Below are 16,805 nucleotides of genomic sequence, written 5' to 3' on the forward strand. Positions count from 1 at the left end.
ATACCTGGATAGCCTAAGGGGTTCAATTTAGGTCATAAGGGAAGGGAAGTGGTCTCAAAGAAACTAAACACAACTTTCAGCTTCATTATGCAAAGGCGAAGACAAGTGAATTAAGAAGCTATGGATAAAGACAGACATTTAAAAGGCATTCTCTATTTCATCCATGCCATTAATAAATAGTTAACTGCTGTGTTTGTGGGTGGGCACAACATTCATCCATGGGCAACTACACATGTACCAATGAAGGAAAAGTATAGAAAGCAATGCTGTTACTGATATTCTGGGTGTTCAAGTAGAGGGAAACAGTTCTTACAGGAAGTAAGGCAGATCAGTTCAATTCTCCAACAAGCTAGCCTTCTATCTTACAAACATTAAAAATGAACACACAGGACCTTGGGTAAAACCTCTTATGAACATCAGTGATTTAGTACTTTTAATTAATATACACAAGCAAGGCCAAGTAGTATGAACAACGAGTATTTGTTTAAACAAATTACTTGAAAATGAAGTATTATCTTAAATGTTACTTGCCCAGTATTTCATAATTTAATGCACCATTAGTAGAAAAATAATATTTTATTTTGATATTTTTGATGTGTGTCTTCACAGATGCAATTGTTGTCGTTACAGATGACATTACAATCTGTCAGATTCAATCTGCCAAGTCCTAAGATAATTCGGAGTCCAAGAACAGAAATCTTTTAAACTATAAGGGCCAATTCCAAGTTCAGTGTTCAGTGTAACCCTCAGCCCCTGGCCAGCCCCTGGTACAAAGAGCATGCTCAGGACATACTTCTTGCATGAAGGAGGGAATGAATGGATAGTTGGACTTTAAAGACGCATTTGAATTAGTCTAACGATTTTGAGAGAGAGATTTTGGCATATTTCTTTCAAATTGGTTTGTAAAATTAGAAGACATATTCCCACTGCCATTAAGACTGATTTATTTCGGTACACAGAATTTCTTTTTAAGAGATGTGGAAGAGTTTATCTACTGCCCTAGAACTACAATGGGTTCCATGCCTGTTAGTCTGGTTATCAACCTTAAGTCAACTACAGTAGAGTCACAATATACTATGCATAACAGCTGTGCCCTTCTTTAATAGCAAAGTTACATTCTTACGTGTCTGTCTTTTTCTTTTCATCTTCCAGGGCTCTTAGCGTAAGCTGCAGCCTGTCTGTGAGGATTTCCAGTTCTTGAGTCAGTTTGTATTCCTCTCTGAATTGTTCTCCCAGAAGAACGAGATCGCGTGTGGCATCGTGCAGAGGGATGTCACTCAGATACAGACCTCTCCTTGTTAAGTCGTCCAGATTCATCACACTGTCACAGAGAAATGAGGCAAAATCAGTCCCAACTTGTCCATGCACATGACAACACCGATTCTGACTACAGTTAAGGAGGATAAGCCTGCCATCTCCTACCATTCAAAAGGTCAGGCTGAAGAAAAATACTTGGAGAATCTCACAAATAACGTGACTTCATGCTTTCAGACATGGAAAAATCTATCACAGAGCAGTGGACTTGAAACGTGTTTTTGCCAAATCGCGTTTTTTGATGTCATCAACCTAAACTGAAAGATAATGTAAAAAACTGCCCTGTAAATCTGCATTTAATACAAGGCTTTTATTTATCATCACATTTTTTCCTGATTATAAAGAAATGAACAAAAGGCTTATACTCCTTAACTCATTTTCCTTGACTAATTTTTCTCATTTATTTGAAACATTATTTGATCTTGCTGAATTTTATGCATCTTTGTAACTGAAGTCATTTTCAGAACAACATAATAATGTATATTGATTCAGTGAAGATCTCGTGAGTGAAAAGTTGACTGCCTTTATAAAATTTATTCTTTGGTTAGGATGTCTTGAGCTTATATTACTGGTTTGATTTCTTTAAATGCAAAGTGATTTCTTCTGGTCATTCACAATAGTAATTCCTCTAAAATGATATCATTGAGTTGTGACTTTATTGAAGAATTTTGGATTAACAAAATGTCTCTCTGCGATATATTCTCAGTAGAAATGTCCAACAATCAAAGCAAAAATTAGCAGGTCAGTATAGAAAAATAAAATGGTCACAGGGTTTACTAAAGAAGAACACCTCTCTGGAAAGAGGCCAGATGATCTACCAAATGTTCTATAAGACGTGACCCCGAGCAGAGAAAAGAAATGATTACAAGCTTAAAATGAAAATAAATGGCTTAAAATGCTCATATTGTTAGAAAATTTAATGAAATTATGTCTCAATGTTCTAAAAAATGTATTTATCATTATTTTAAAGAGTTAACTTTTTTCTCAATTTAACTGATCATCTTGGAATTATTTATTTTATAAGTAAAACTCTTTTATTTGATCTCTTATTTAATGAGAGTACAAATCTTTCTACACACACGAGCAGGACCCATATGACAATCTGTGAAGGTGTTACTACATAACCAATTTCCACATATGGTAATTAGCAAATAGACTCCAAACTTTCTGCTTCTATTACCAAAAAAACCTCTCTCTCCCTGAATAGAAACTGTCCCTAATGAAAAGCCGTCATTCTACTGAAGGTGAGCTTGGAAAGAGGCAAAAGAAAAAAGAACTTATAGACAGCAGATGAAGATAGAGTTAGATCAATGTAAGTTATTAATAAAAGAATGTAAAGAGTTTGTATTCTCTAATTTTGTCTCTTTTATTTTCATGATATATATTCTTAGGGGAAAATCATTAGTCATATACAGTCTTTAATACTATATTAATAATATTAAAAGAGGTTGTTACAAAGTTCAGTGCATTTTTCAGAAATTTTAAAACAGTGTTTTTAATTGAAAAATGATCATGTGGACTTCGAATTTTTAATCAATAGGCCACCAAAACATGCCTTCTTAAATGTATTAAAAAGTATGTTACTGCATACCTTTTGGTTGTACAGAGTTATAAACACACAAAATATCACCTACCAATTTCCAGAACTATCTCTTTCTACTGTTCTAAAGCAAATTCAGATACACTTTCTTATTCTGAATTCCCATGCATCTTTTAGTAAAATATTTTGTCAAACTGGCAAAATACTAACCTACAGTTTTACTTCCCTCTGATGTTTATTACAAATAACATAATCGACATAAATTTCAATTTAATAATACATTTGAATAGTACATCCCAATTAAAGTAGCTAAATATTTTAACATAAAATAGTTCAAACCCAGAAATAATTAGAAAAGTAATTTCATGGTGCCAAATATACTCGTGTATTTATGCCGTCTATTAGATGTTACGCAGAATTACTCTTCTACGTGGTGCCTCTGTGGAAGGTACAGAGCCATAGAATTAGCTAACTGCAGATTATGTACCCCATGACGCAATGGCATCAACATTCAGCAAATTGATTAAGACATAGCAAATAAAATAGAATACATGATTTCTTCTGAGTTCATTATAAATGTTAAATAAAATTATCCCTGTTATAAAGAGGTGTATAATGAGAGTTGTAAAATCTAACTACACTTTAGGATATGTAGACATGATTGAATAAAGTGTTACTGAATTCCTTTGTTAGCTAACGACAAGTACTTATATCCACTACAATTCATCTAAAAATTCTCACCTTGGTGAACACAGAAAAAGTATGCTATCTGCTTCGGGTAAGTAGATCATCTGGCCCTTGAGACGCAAGCAGCTGATCTCAGTCCCAGTCAGTTCATCCTCACATTCTAATTTCTCGACATCCAACAATCCTTCCTTGAAAAGGCAAGACATAACCATTAAGTGGTGCCTGTCTCCCTACCCAGTAACTCAGCAAACAGAAGGCCACACATACCTCATTTCCCACCAAACCGTAAGGGAGAATAAGTGCACCAATCAGAACAGTAGAGGGCATTTCGTCAGAGTTCTGCCAGGTAATAAGCCTAGTGGCTACCTTACAAACACTGCAGAAAAGTGAACTGATTATCTCCCGTGAACCCAGATAGACAGTAGCAGTGCCACTGTTCACATATTTATTTAAAGCTTCCATGAATCTTATTTCTGATTTCTCAGCATGGTTATACCATGCTCTATCAACGAATGAACCAAGGCTCTCCATTCCCCATACCCACATTCATAGAACAGCTGGGAGTAGTTAGTTCCAAAAACATCAAGTATATGTAGGTTAGACCTTTGGGAGGGTTATAGGAAAGAAGAAATGTATACTCTCGGACCCTTTTGCTCTAACAATCCCCAAAACAGAAACTATGACGTCTGGGCACTTCCTAAATTATCAACGGAACCAACATTTTCTCTCTTTTATTTTCCCACAAAAATGGCACCAAGAATAATAGTTTAAGGAAGAATAATTTGGCCGCTTTGGGTGAAGTAAAAAATAATCTTTATTAGTTCTTCTGATTTCTAAAATAGGACACCTAAAATAGGGAATAAAAAATGTTGGTTTTATTATATGAAACTGGGCTGTCCTGGCAAGACATTCTTAAAACTTATTTTTGTTAATTCTCATCAGTCCACAGAGTTCCACCACCCCTCAGGCAAACCAAAGATGAATAACATTGCCTTTGAAATAGGACTCCCTTTGAGGTTTGGTTTTGATCTCTCTATGCCTTCTCCATCTCACAGAATGTTATAGGAGCTAATTTCCCCTCTGGAACACTTCTAATTTGTAACATACCTTACTTACTCACATTGAGGGAAATCATATCTTGATTACCTTGCTTCTCAATACGAAAACCGTATTGATATGTGAAAGGATCCCATGGAAACTAATGTCAATATGAGGACGAACCAGAGAGAAGACAGACAAAAGGCTGCAATTCCCAGGCTGGAGCTAAAATATAGATAAAAAGAAAAGAGCACTTAGTGAAAATAGTTTTTACAATTTGATATTAATTATTAGAGTAAACTACCTCAATAATACTTAAAAACAGAAAATCACAATTATTTTGTAGTCAACTTATCTCAACTATGGACTTACATCTTCACCTGTGCAACTCAGTGATTAAATTGCCATCAAATAGTTGCAAGAACACATAACCTAATAAGGATTCAGATGACTGATATACAAATATAAGCTAATATGGATAAAAGAAGCATTTTCAAAGAAGAAGGAATGGAACTGATCTTTTAAAATGTAGCATGAGGTGCTAAATGCCTATGGCTTAAAATGATATTTAAATATCAAAACCACCAGCCAACACATAGTTTATCAAGAGACAGCTAATAATAACAATAGGTAACAGTTAATGATGGCTTACAGTGGACCAGGCACTTGACCAAACGTGCTTCACATGCTCTCTATCCTCATATTATGACAAAGGGAGAAGAGGCAGAGAGAGAAGCAGCAAGAAGTTTGAGGTCATACCATGAGGGAGAGGCAAGCTGGCAGAGGAGGCCAGGCCATGCACCATTTTGCTTTTGGATTTATAGGTGTAAGCCTGATCCCATTTGGGTTAATTCTGAATTATCAAGTCTCTTTAATAACAAGCAAAGACTATCTGAAGACACATATCAAGTACAACTCCAAAAGTTAGTAGATGAGAGAAACAAATAAGCAGAAAGGATGGATTTTATCAATGGGTCTGAGAATCTAAGTCGAATGTAGGCTCTCGTCCTCATCCCAACTGTTGTCCTTTGATGCTTTTTCTACTAAATCCCATGATAATCTCTATCATTCTCCACCTTAGTGTTTTTTAAACTCCTTTCTTTTTCCTGAAAATGTCAATGGTTGATTTTGAAGGCTATTTTTAGACAGTAGATATCCAATGAATATTTACTTAACGTATGAATAAATAAGTGAAAGCTAATTGTTACTAGAAAGTTATCCATTTTCTCATTAAAGCAAATATACCATTCTCACATGGTTTTCCAACTGTTTTTGTAAGTGATTAAAACAGAAACAAATAAATGGCAGTCCTACGGAAAGTCGCAGTGTGCTCCAATGCACTTAGCTCACGTTTAAACAATGTATGTGATCTGCAATGTGCTGTACATTGCCGGATGCATAGACAAAGGGTTAAATGAACGAATGGCCACATGTAACAAGAGTGTCTTTATGGCCTTTTGTCTAGGGCCCCAAGGAAGTGTGATGTCGTTTTACCTGGGGAAGCACTCTGTAGATAGCATTGCCACACTGAGTGACCACTAGGTCCCTGTCAAATATTATGTGAAAAGGAAAAGCTTTGCAGAAGGTATATGGGCTGATGCGTGATTCCTGGGTACCGTTTTCTTCAAATCTGTCAAGATCTTCATAAAAATCTTCTTCTTTTGATTCTTTTTCTTCAATTAAAAACTGAGTATGATCACATTCTTCATTTCTTTGCTGAATAACCTGGATGTCAAAGAGGGAAATGGTGTTAATTGTCTGCATTTCTTTTTTTTTTTCTTTTAAAGATTGGCACCTGACCTAAAAACTGTTGCCAATCTTTTTTTTTTTTCCTGCTTTTTCTAACTAAATCCCCCCAACACATAGTTGTATATTTCAGTTGTGGGTCCTTCTAGTTGTGGCATGTGGGGTGCCATCTCAGCATGGCTTAAGGAGCGACGCCGTGTCTGCGGTGCCCAGGATTCAAACTGGCGAAACCCTGGGCTGCTGAAGGAGAGTGTGCGAACTTAACCCCTCGGCCACGGGGCTGTCCCCTGTCTGCATTTCTATTTAGTTAAAATATCAAAATATCTAAGGAACTGGTTGTGAGAATTGTATTTAGAGAGTTAACTATGAAAATTTAATACATGCAAATATCATACATGTCTAAAATAGAAAACTATTTTTAGAAATTGATTTATGAAATTTGAAGACTGAATAATTATTCACAGAAAAATTGCAAATCTGGTACCAGTCCACCAGTAGCCCATGCAGCCTCTTTTGTAGAACTGGGAGGAAAGCAGCCCATGGTCCTGGTGGGCTCAGCTCCCTGTGCCAGGCACACGTGTACAGTGAATGCCCTATAAATTGCACAGAGTGACACTATTTAATATGTAACACAATGAAAATGATGTTTAAAAACAGTGGGACTGGTCTGCCTGGTGGTATAGTGGTTAAATTCACATGCTCTGCTTCAGCGGCTCAGGGTTCACAGCTTCAGATCCTGGGCACAGACCTAGCACTGCTCGTCAAACCACACTGTGGTGGCATCCCACACAAAATAGAGGAAGATTGGCACAGATGTTAGCTCAGCAACAATCTTCCTCCAGCAAAAAGCGCAAGACTGGCAACAGATGTTAGCTCAGGGCCAGTCTTTCTCACCAAAAAAGAAAAACCAAACAAAAATACTCCAAAAAACCAGTGGGAAACAAAATGATAGAGATGCCTATTTAAAAATACAAACAATGTCAGTTTTTACCCATCAATTGTCAAGTATATAAAATTACAATACCAAATTGGGCAGGATGCAGAAAAAGAGTGGTCTCAAATACCACTAGTGGGAGAGTATTTTGATAAATCTTTCTGAAGGATAGATGGAGAATATGCATAGACATCTCTAAAAAACTGTATATTCTTTAATTGAGTTCCACATCTAGGAATTCACTCTAAGGAAGTAATCAAAATTGTGAGCAAAGCTCTATAATTTAAAGAAATAACTATACTTCTAAAATATTATTCACAGGCAAATGCATTATGAAAACATAGAAAAGATTTTTTTATTTTGAGTTTAAAAAAATGCAAGTAACACATCTTCTTGTAAGGGGAAAAATTCTATCTCAAGGTAAATAGTTGGGGCAATATTTCTTCGGTTACCACTAAATGAAGACAAACTTTCACTCCTTGCTCAGGAGTTCACTGCAACATACTCTGAGACATAAGAACAAATCACAATCAACATGAATACCATTATATATTTTCTTTAAGTTATAATTTCTGGGCTAAATTTGGATATTACTATAATAAGTGTCACACTAATATACTACACTGGTTAAATATTAATATTCTTAATTCTGATTTGAAAACTTTGGCCCATAAAGGCTGATTTCCCTAAACTCTCATAAACAAGAGTCAATCTTAAAATTCAGGCCTACTTTTGATGTTCTGCTCTTTTTCCATTTTAACTAGAGGTACTCAATCGTATGCACCCGAAATTTACTAATTAATTCCTCAATTCTACTCTTTTGTTTTGATCAAATTGGCAAAAGAAACTACTTTTCTTTTTTTTTAACCTCTCCTTGGTATATCTCTTCACGACATGGTATAATATTTCTCCTGTCGTTAAATAGTCTAGAAGCTCTGGAGCTGTTAACCCTATGGATTTGACATAACAATACTTCAGGAAATTAGAACAGTTCCTTTGAAAAAATACATACATGAAATATAATTACAAAATGCAAATATTTCAAGAGTCTATACTGGAGCGCTTGAATACATGTGGGCCAAAAGACAACCTAAATATTGTATAAAGTGAATCACATAAGACTTGAATTTTATATAGAGTATGCTAATGCCATCAACCTCCCATTCCAAAAGTCTCTGGAATGCTTAGAATTCTGCTTAGAACTGCAACAGCAGCTTCTAAGTATGCACTAATTTGTGTTTCTTTCATGAAATTTCTACGTACTTGTTTCCTGCTCAGCAGGGCCAAATAAAAAAAAAAAAACCAAGAGCAGACACAGTATGTGTAAAGTCCTTGATCTAGGCTCACTCAGTATAGACATAGTGTTAGTTTGATGTCAAGTTCAAAGGTTGGAAATGAAAGGCATATAAGATTTTGATTGAATTCCAGTGAGATCTCTAATCATGGATGAATTTCGCTCCTTTACGCAAGGTTTTGGTTTTCAAAGGGTTCTGGATTTGATAATGTCATGTTACACATAATCCCACTTTTTGGTTTTAGAAAAACGAAGGATGCACCTGGGAATTGCCAACAAGGGCCAAGTAAGAACTGATACCAACTCCCAAAAGAAAGAAAACCATGAAATCTAACGTGATGTTACGGGATTAAATATATGGGATACTTTTCTAATACAATCAATTTAAATGTTACAACTTTTTTTTTTTTTTTAAAGATTTTATTTTTTCCTTTTTCTCCCCAAAGCCCCCCGGTACATAGTTGTGTATTCTTCGTTGTGGGTTCCTCTAGTTGTGGCATGTGGGACGCTGCCTCAGCGTGGTCTGACGAGCAGTGCCATGTCCGCGCCCAGGATTCGAACCGACGAAACACTGGGCCGCCTGCAGCGGAGCGCGCGAACTTAACCACTCGGCCACGGGGCCAGCCCCTAAATGTTACAATTTTTATTTGCATAATACCATACTTAAAGTGAGGGCTTCCCATATGCGTTAGAACATAACTATGATGTCTAAAAAAACACTACCTGTTAGATTTTCCACAAAGAAAAGCTGAAGCAAGGTATCCCTCTCCTCACTTTTCTCAAACATAGAGCCACAGAAAAATGGCTCTTGGGGTTGAGTTTGCTGAACACACAAAAAGCAGCTGACTGGGAGAGACTATCTGGGTCAGAAAGATAGAAAAATGATGTTCTCTTTATTGCACAGTTGCTGGATCAATACCTTGAAATTATCACTCAAAACTAACAGTGTGTATTATCAATAACAAGACTTTTTTTGTGTGTGTGTGAGGAAGATTGACCCTGAGTTCACATCTGTGCCAATCTTCCTCTATTTTATGTGGGATGCTGCCACAGCGTAGCTTGACAAGTGGTGTGTAGGTCCGTGTCCAGGATTCAAACCTGCAAACCCCGGGGTGCTGAAGCTGTGCATGTGAATTTAACCAATATCCCACTAGGCTGGCCCCAGCAACACATTTTTAAAGTATGAGACCTGGATTCTTTCACAAAGTAATCTATCTAAAATAAAAGAAAAACTTTTAGTTCACAAAATGAGAAATTTCAACTATATTTCAGGGACAGACTGAAAAAATCCACTAAGAAACAACGAACAATAAAATATCTGATTTTATATTGTTTGGAAATTTGACTGTCCATGTTGTGGGGGTTTTGTATTCTGAAGGCCACAGCTTAGGCAGTCACATACCCTCCTGCTTCCCAGCTAGTGTGTGCTCAAAGAGAAGGCAAACTAAAATTCATGTTGCCTTAAGCACTGTATAATTAGAAAGAAAAACCTGCTGCCACAAGGAAAGAAATATCCTGTATAATGCATTCCAAAGCCAAATATAGAAGATTGCTGGTGGTGCTGCTGTTATGGCTTACCTATAACTCTGGTGAGGTCCACTAGCAGCCACAACTAAAGGGAAATTCACAGAGTATCATTTTTCATGTTCTACGTGTCATCTCTGTGTTCAGCAGAGTCTGCGTTACTGTTTTTGTTGTTGCTGTTAGTGCCGTCGAGTTGATTCTGACTCCTAGCGACTCTGTGTACAGCAGAGTGGAACCCTGCCCAGTCTTTTTGCACCATCCTCTCACCTTCTGGCTCTATATCAGACAATGTTCCACGGCTATTTGTAGGGTTTTCATGGTCAATTTTTTTGGAAGTGGGTGGCCAGGTCCTTCTTCCTAGTCTGTCTTAGTCTGGAAGCTCTGCTGAAACCTGTCCACCATGGGTGACCCCGCTGCTATTTGAAATACTGGTGTCATAGCTTTCAGCATCACAGCGACACGCAGCTGCCACAGTATGCCAACTGAGAAATGGGTGGTGTGCTTCCTTGACTGGGCAACAAACCCAGGCCACAGCAGTGAGAGCACCGAATCTTAACCACTAGACCACGAGCGCTGGCTTACTAATTATTACCTTCATGTCTATTTCAGTGCCGTGTATCTGTTGAGCTACTGTTTTGATGATTCCGATGACAATATCCTGAAGTCCTTCTCTCTCTGAGTAGTAGTGTAGAATGAGTCCTTTGCCCTTTTCGGCATCAGTGCACCTAAAGGAAGGCGCACGCATACCTGGGTAGATAGTAGCAAGGTGGTCATGCAGAGCATCAAGGTTCTGCAATAAAGAGGAAACGGTGATGAATAAATAATGCTTCCACAATGGCAGCCCACTCTGGGAACACAAGGTAAAGAAACAAGGCTCAAATCTGAGCTTAGTGGGCAGGTGGGCAGAGTGACATTCACATGGCACGTCCTTCCCTTGCTACACTAAGACATCTGTAAGGCAAGAACCGTAAAGAACCTGAACCTAAAGTAGTGTAATGAAGGAAAACATCTGCGGCTATTAATAGTTAATTCACCGAAAGGAAGGATAAATCCACAAATGAGATCTAAGAAGAATGCCTGAAACAGAAAAAAGAAACACGGTTATGAGCTAAAGCAAAGATAAGCATATTTACAGGAGTCTGGGGCAGCTGCATATGCATGTTGTAATAAACAATATGAAATGCCCACAGTGAGCACATACTACCTTCTGTTTACTCTACAATCCTAAAATGTAATTATTAATTCAAAACACTATATCAGAGTTACAAATGTATGCAAACATAAGCACATTATTTTGTGACACCATATTTTGGAAATTAAAAACATTTTAGAAATGAAAGCAGTGTAATTTCTTCACGTTCATTAGTAGTCTCCAATCAAGGTATAGCTTCATGACTAACCTGTGAAATAATTACCTTTTGGAATTGAAGTCTTAGAAAACTAATAAATTTGCCAATAAATTCTTTCTGTTCTTATAGCCTTGTATTAATTTAGATATGCCAAATTCCCCACCATCCTGTATTACTCACTATTAAAGAAAAAAGGGATTTGTAAAAAGATCAACAGAAGAAATGATGCAAACTATACCTGTTTCTTGGTCCAACATGGTTTTTCAACACTTAGTTCATAATGCGTGTGTGTGTGTGTTGCACATATTAGTAGGATACACACATAGCATAATATGATGTAGGAATTAAGAGTAACATGGCTTTAGAATCAAGTAGACTTGGATTGAAATCATGACACCGTCATTTCATGGTGATGTAGCCAATTTGGCCAACTTTTCTAAGACTTCATTTCTTCTGATAAAGGGAGACAACTAGGGGCCGGCCCCGTGGCCGAGTGGTTAAGTTCATGAACTCCACTTTGGCATCCAGGGTTTCGCCAGTTTGGATCCTGGGCATGGACCTAGCACCACTCATCAAGCCATGCTGAGGCAGCATCCCACACAGCAGAACTAGAATGACCTACAACTAGATACAACCAGAACAGAACATACAACTATGTACTGCGGGGCTTTGGCGAGAAGAAGAAGGAAAAAAAAGAAAAAAAAGGAGTGGCAACAGATGTTAGCTCAGGGCCAATCTTACAACAAAAACAAATGGAGATAAGTAAAATGATGCAGTAAAGCACTGAGCACATCCCAGGTGTAGCAGGCAAAATAACGGTGCTCTAAATATTGCCATGCTCTAATCCCTTTGAATATGTTACCTCACGAGGCAAAAGAGATTTTGCAGATGAGATTAAGGTTCTGGATCTTGAGTTGGGAAGATAATCTTGGATTGCCTGGGTGAACCCAGCTTAATCACACGAGTGACGGAGTCCTTAAAAGCCAAGAGCCTTTACCGGTTAAAGAGAGAGAGAAAAGTGCAATGACAGAATGTCAAAGAGATGGTAGCATGAGAAGAAAATGACACCCCGTTGCAGATTCTGAGGTGTAGGAGACTATGTGCCAGGACCAGAGAGAAGCATCTAGGACCTTAGGGCAGCCCCCAGCTGATGACCATCAAGGAAACTGGGTCCTCAGCCCTATAACCACGTGGCACTGAACTCTGTCAACACCTGAATGAGCAAGGAAAGGATGATCCCCTAGAGCCGATGTAAAGGAATACAGCCCTGCGGGTATCCCGATTACAGTCCAGTGAGACCTGCTATGGACTTCCAACCTCCAAAATTGTGTGATAATAAATTTATGTTGTTTTAAGCACTTACGTTTGTGGTACTATGTTATGGTAGCAATAAAAATCTAAACATCAAGCAAATATTAATCTCTCATAACTGGTGATTATTGCTCCAGAGAATAGGAAAAACAAAAGTCTCAGAATGCCATGGGCCTAAAACAACGCATTTAAAAAGAAGGTGCTGGAGATGGGCCAAAATTGAACTATGGTTCTTGTTCCAAAGGTCTCAAAGAGGCCAATTTAGGGAAACAGAAGTATCCAGTAAGATATTAGGAAGAAACTAGAGTGAGCACGAGGTGACTCCTTGGGTGCCGAAATTCAACAAATTCTCTGCCAGGGCACCTAGGGCACCGTGGTTTAATTTTCTGTCCCCTCCATTCAATCATCCATTCATTCTATAAAGTGATTGCATGTGCATTACATATCATAAAGTGCAGGCTGAGGGCAGGGTAGAGTGTTGGGTACAAATCTGCATGACACAGACCCTGACTTTAAACAGTTCATGGTTTATATCACACACAAATACGCAGAGTGGCTTTTGATGTATAAATAAGGGAGCCAACAATTCAGCCTGGAAGAATGGGGTCCAAAAATTTCAAACCGAAGATCAGATCTGAGCTAGGTCATGAGGTGATGACATTTTTGTGTGGGTAAATGTTTCAATAGTTTCCTCTACTGGGTGAACTGCTTTTTGAAATGCTTTCATTTTTAGTGCTTTTTGTTCTTTTCCCCAAAATTACACCTGTTAGAATCAAATCAGGCCAGTTCATTACAAAAACATTAATTTGTCCAGATTGCCTCTAGAGGCTGCTATTGCCATGGAAAAGGAATCCAATATGGCAGATACTAAGTATTGGACAGTTTGTATAAACTACAAGCCCATGAAGGCTTACAACTATTTTACCTGGTTGAGTAGTATGAAAGGTTCTTCTATGACAAATTCTCACATGGGAATTCTTTCCTGAGAAGGGAAGATGTAAGGACACTCTTCAGAACCCTCCCAGAACACTTAAACTTCTGCTGATGTTGCAAAAAATGTTGTGAGAGAAAATCTGGTGAGAAAAAAATCACCAAAAGAATTTTATATTTGGTGCCGGCCCCGTGGCCGAGTGGTTATGTTCACTCACTCCACTACAGCAGCCCAGGGTTTCACTGGTTCGAATCCTGGGCGCGGACGTGGCACTTCTTATCAAGCCATACTGAGGTGGCGTCCCACATACCGCAACAAGAAGCACCCACAACTAAAGAAAAAAATATGCAACTATGTACCGGGGGGGCTTTGGGGAAAAAAAGGAAAAATAAAAATCTTTAAGAGTTTTATATTTATCTCCATTTTCCACATTCAAAACTGAGTTTGTTGCTGCATTTAGGAAATTCTCTCACATAGCCCAGCCTGGGTTGTGGCTCATTTTAAAGAAAACAAAATGAGTAAAACAATAACAATATATTTTAATAATTTTTCAATGTTTCCTCTACAAAATGCTTAAATATAAGTCAATATGCCTATATCACTTTCATACTCATTATTTTCTTCTCACGTTATATTATTAGCACATTTCTATATGCAGCTAAATAGACAGGGTGAGGCAGTGACAACTGCTACCGTTTACATTAGCCGCACCATTGATGTGCATGAAGGCCAGAGACTGGCGAGGATGGCCCAAGACCACTACTCCATGAGTCACACAAAGATACGCACTACACCCTAAATGCAGAGCCATTTTAACTTAAAGATATTGATAATACTATGGTATTAATATTGATAATAAAATATTGCTTAAATGTATCACTTCAAAGCAAGCGGGAAACCAAAACATGGGACGTCAGAATGTTCATCTTTTAAGTCTTTGTGGTAACCAACTCTCCAGAGATTCACTGTTTTATTGAGTCTACTATTAATTAAATGGACAAGTAAAGTGCTTTCTTGGAGCATAAAAGATTTAACACGACTTACTGTAATATTGATTTTCTTTAGATAGTATCTAACATAACAAAATACTCTTGGGATTTCTTTAGTTACAGCTTTCCTTACTTGGTTTCATTCTCTCAAAATTAAAGTGATTACCACAGCCCGTCTATTATGAGAAATGGAGCTCATGATTAAAAATTAAATTATTTTCATTTGAATACATTTGTACTGCAGAAAACGTGCCTTCTTCGTAGTTAAACCATAATTATTTGCAGCAACCTCAAAGGCCATAAAAAAGATTTCAAAACAGCAAGGGAAAATCTAGTTTGCATTTTATAACATTATCTATACAAAGCTAATTATTCATCTGCGTGGCTGTAGCAATGCATTCTGGACAACGAGTTTCATGTTAAAACTGGTATTGTTTTATTTCTAAATATACCCATGGAAGCAGGTATGTAAAGAAAAGAGCTGAGTGGCCAATTACAAAGAAGCATATACATAGAAGAGACACGAAAAAAATGTAAAGACATATATTCAGCACAAGTAGATTCCTAGGGGGATAAAAAAAGCAAACTTCAAATATGCTTTCACTTCATTCTCCTTAGCTTTGTGAAATTAGAAAACAGAACAGGACAGAGAGCAGGTCCATCCATCTATTTTTGCCTCAAGATGCCAAAGGCTAGTCTGAGGCCTTCATCGTATTTCTTAATGTTCTGTTACCATTTCACTGCATTTTCTACAACCAAAATGAATGTACTTTTTCTCTGGAATTCCGCTACCCAGTTCATCTTATCCCCTTCACACCTATCATTTACAGAAAAAAAATTTTGTGCTGGCATCCTGGGAGACCGTACTGGAGTCCTAGATTTAGTACACTTCACAGATTTAGGAAATAAAAGAGAATTTATTATTCCTGTGAGAAATACTTTGAAGTTTCATATTTATAAAGATCTTGGAAAGTTTCAAAATAAATATAAATTTCCTCTTGGTACTATGTGCGGCAACAATAAGCTCTGGCAACCACAGAGGCAAAGTTTGCAGGAATTAACTACCTCATTTCCCTGCTTCCAGGGCATCTAATTAAAAATTCTCAAATGATCCACACAAATGAGTGGAGGAAGACCTTGCCTTGAAAGTTTTGAGAGAGAGAGATTTTTCAGTCTTCAAGAATCCTTATCCTAATGGACAGGGAGAAGAGAGTTGTCTGTGTTGTTCGAGAACATCGCTGAAGTTAGATCTGGAAGAAATGTTAATCATCAGTCATTGCAAATCTCTTTCTCTCTCTTTTTTTTTTTAAAGATTGGCACCTGAGCTAACAACTGTGGCCAATCTTTTTTTTTTTTTCTGCTTTATCTCCCCAAATCCCCCCGGTACATAGTTGTATATCTTAGTTGCAGGTCCTTCTAGTTGTGGCATGTGGGACGCTGCCTCAACATGGCCTGACGAGTGGTGCCATGTCCGCGCCCAGGATCCGAACCAGCGAAACCCTGGGCCCCCGCAGCAGAGCGCGTGAACTTAACCACTCGGCCACGGGGCCAGCCCCAAATCTCTCTTTTTGTAAGGAAAGAGGATGAGACCCAGCATTTCCTTTTGTTTTATTCCTCACACTTCTGAAAAACAAGACCAACACCAACATTTATTTATAGGAGTCACGTAATCGAAAAACATTTTAAGTTTTATAAGAAAGAAGTCATTTTAGAATTTGAACATGAAAAATTGAAACAAGCAAGACCTAAATAAAGTAGAAAACCCCAACCCCATATAATAGGAAGCACCAAGGTCAGGGTGTAAGTGGCATGAAATGAAAGCACATAAGAAGTTAATGCTTTAATGATATTTTTCCTGCCTTTTCTTCTTGGAGTTGCACCTCAAGAAATAACCTTCCAGTTGGAAAGATACAGAGAATCTTTTTTTTAAAAGAAATAATGTAAGGCCCTATATAAAAAGAAATTGTACCAGTCACTAAAATGATTTAAATGATAATATTTTTTAAATGATGTATAGTTATCATTACTATCCTCTCAAGAGAAGTGTTCTAATTAAAGAAAAAAAGGCAAATAGCCACAGAATGGCTTGTGTAAAATATTTCATTTATTCTACTGCTTTTAAACTCATGTTAAAAAAATCCCTCTTAT

The 16,805-nt window shown here is 37.5% G+C and overlaps 1 protein-coding gene across 1 annotated transcript in view; it reads right to left on the reverse strand.

The window, feature by feature from the left end:
• The window catches only part of GUCY1B1 (guanylate cyclase 1 soluble subunit beta 1), a 46,417-nt gene that overhangs the window by 5,840 nt on the left and 23,772 nt on the right, over positions 1–16,805 (reverse strand). Inside the window, exons 5-9 of the mRNA XM_008537731.2 lie at positions 10,670–10,867; positions 6,074–6,304; positions 4,688–4,804; positions 3,596–3,729; positions 1,124–1,321 (exon numbers count right to left, since the gene is read on the reverse strand). Coding sequence (XP_008535953.1) covers positions 1,124–1,321; positions 3,596–3,729; positions 4,688–4,804; positions 6,074–6,304; positions 10,670–10,867 — 878 coding nt within the window. The remainder of the gene's footprint in view (positions 1–1,123; positions 1,322–3,595; positions 3,730–4,687; positions 4,805–6,073; positions 6,305–10,669; positions 10,868–16,805) is intronic.

Source organism: Equus przewalskii, chromosome 2 (genome assembly GCF_037783145.1).
Source record: "Equus przewalskii isolate Varuska chromosome 2, EquPr2, whole genome shotgun sequence".
Taxonomy (NCBI): Eukaryota; Metazoa; Chordata; class Mammalia; order Perissodactyla; family Equidae; genus Equus; species Equus przewalskii.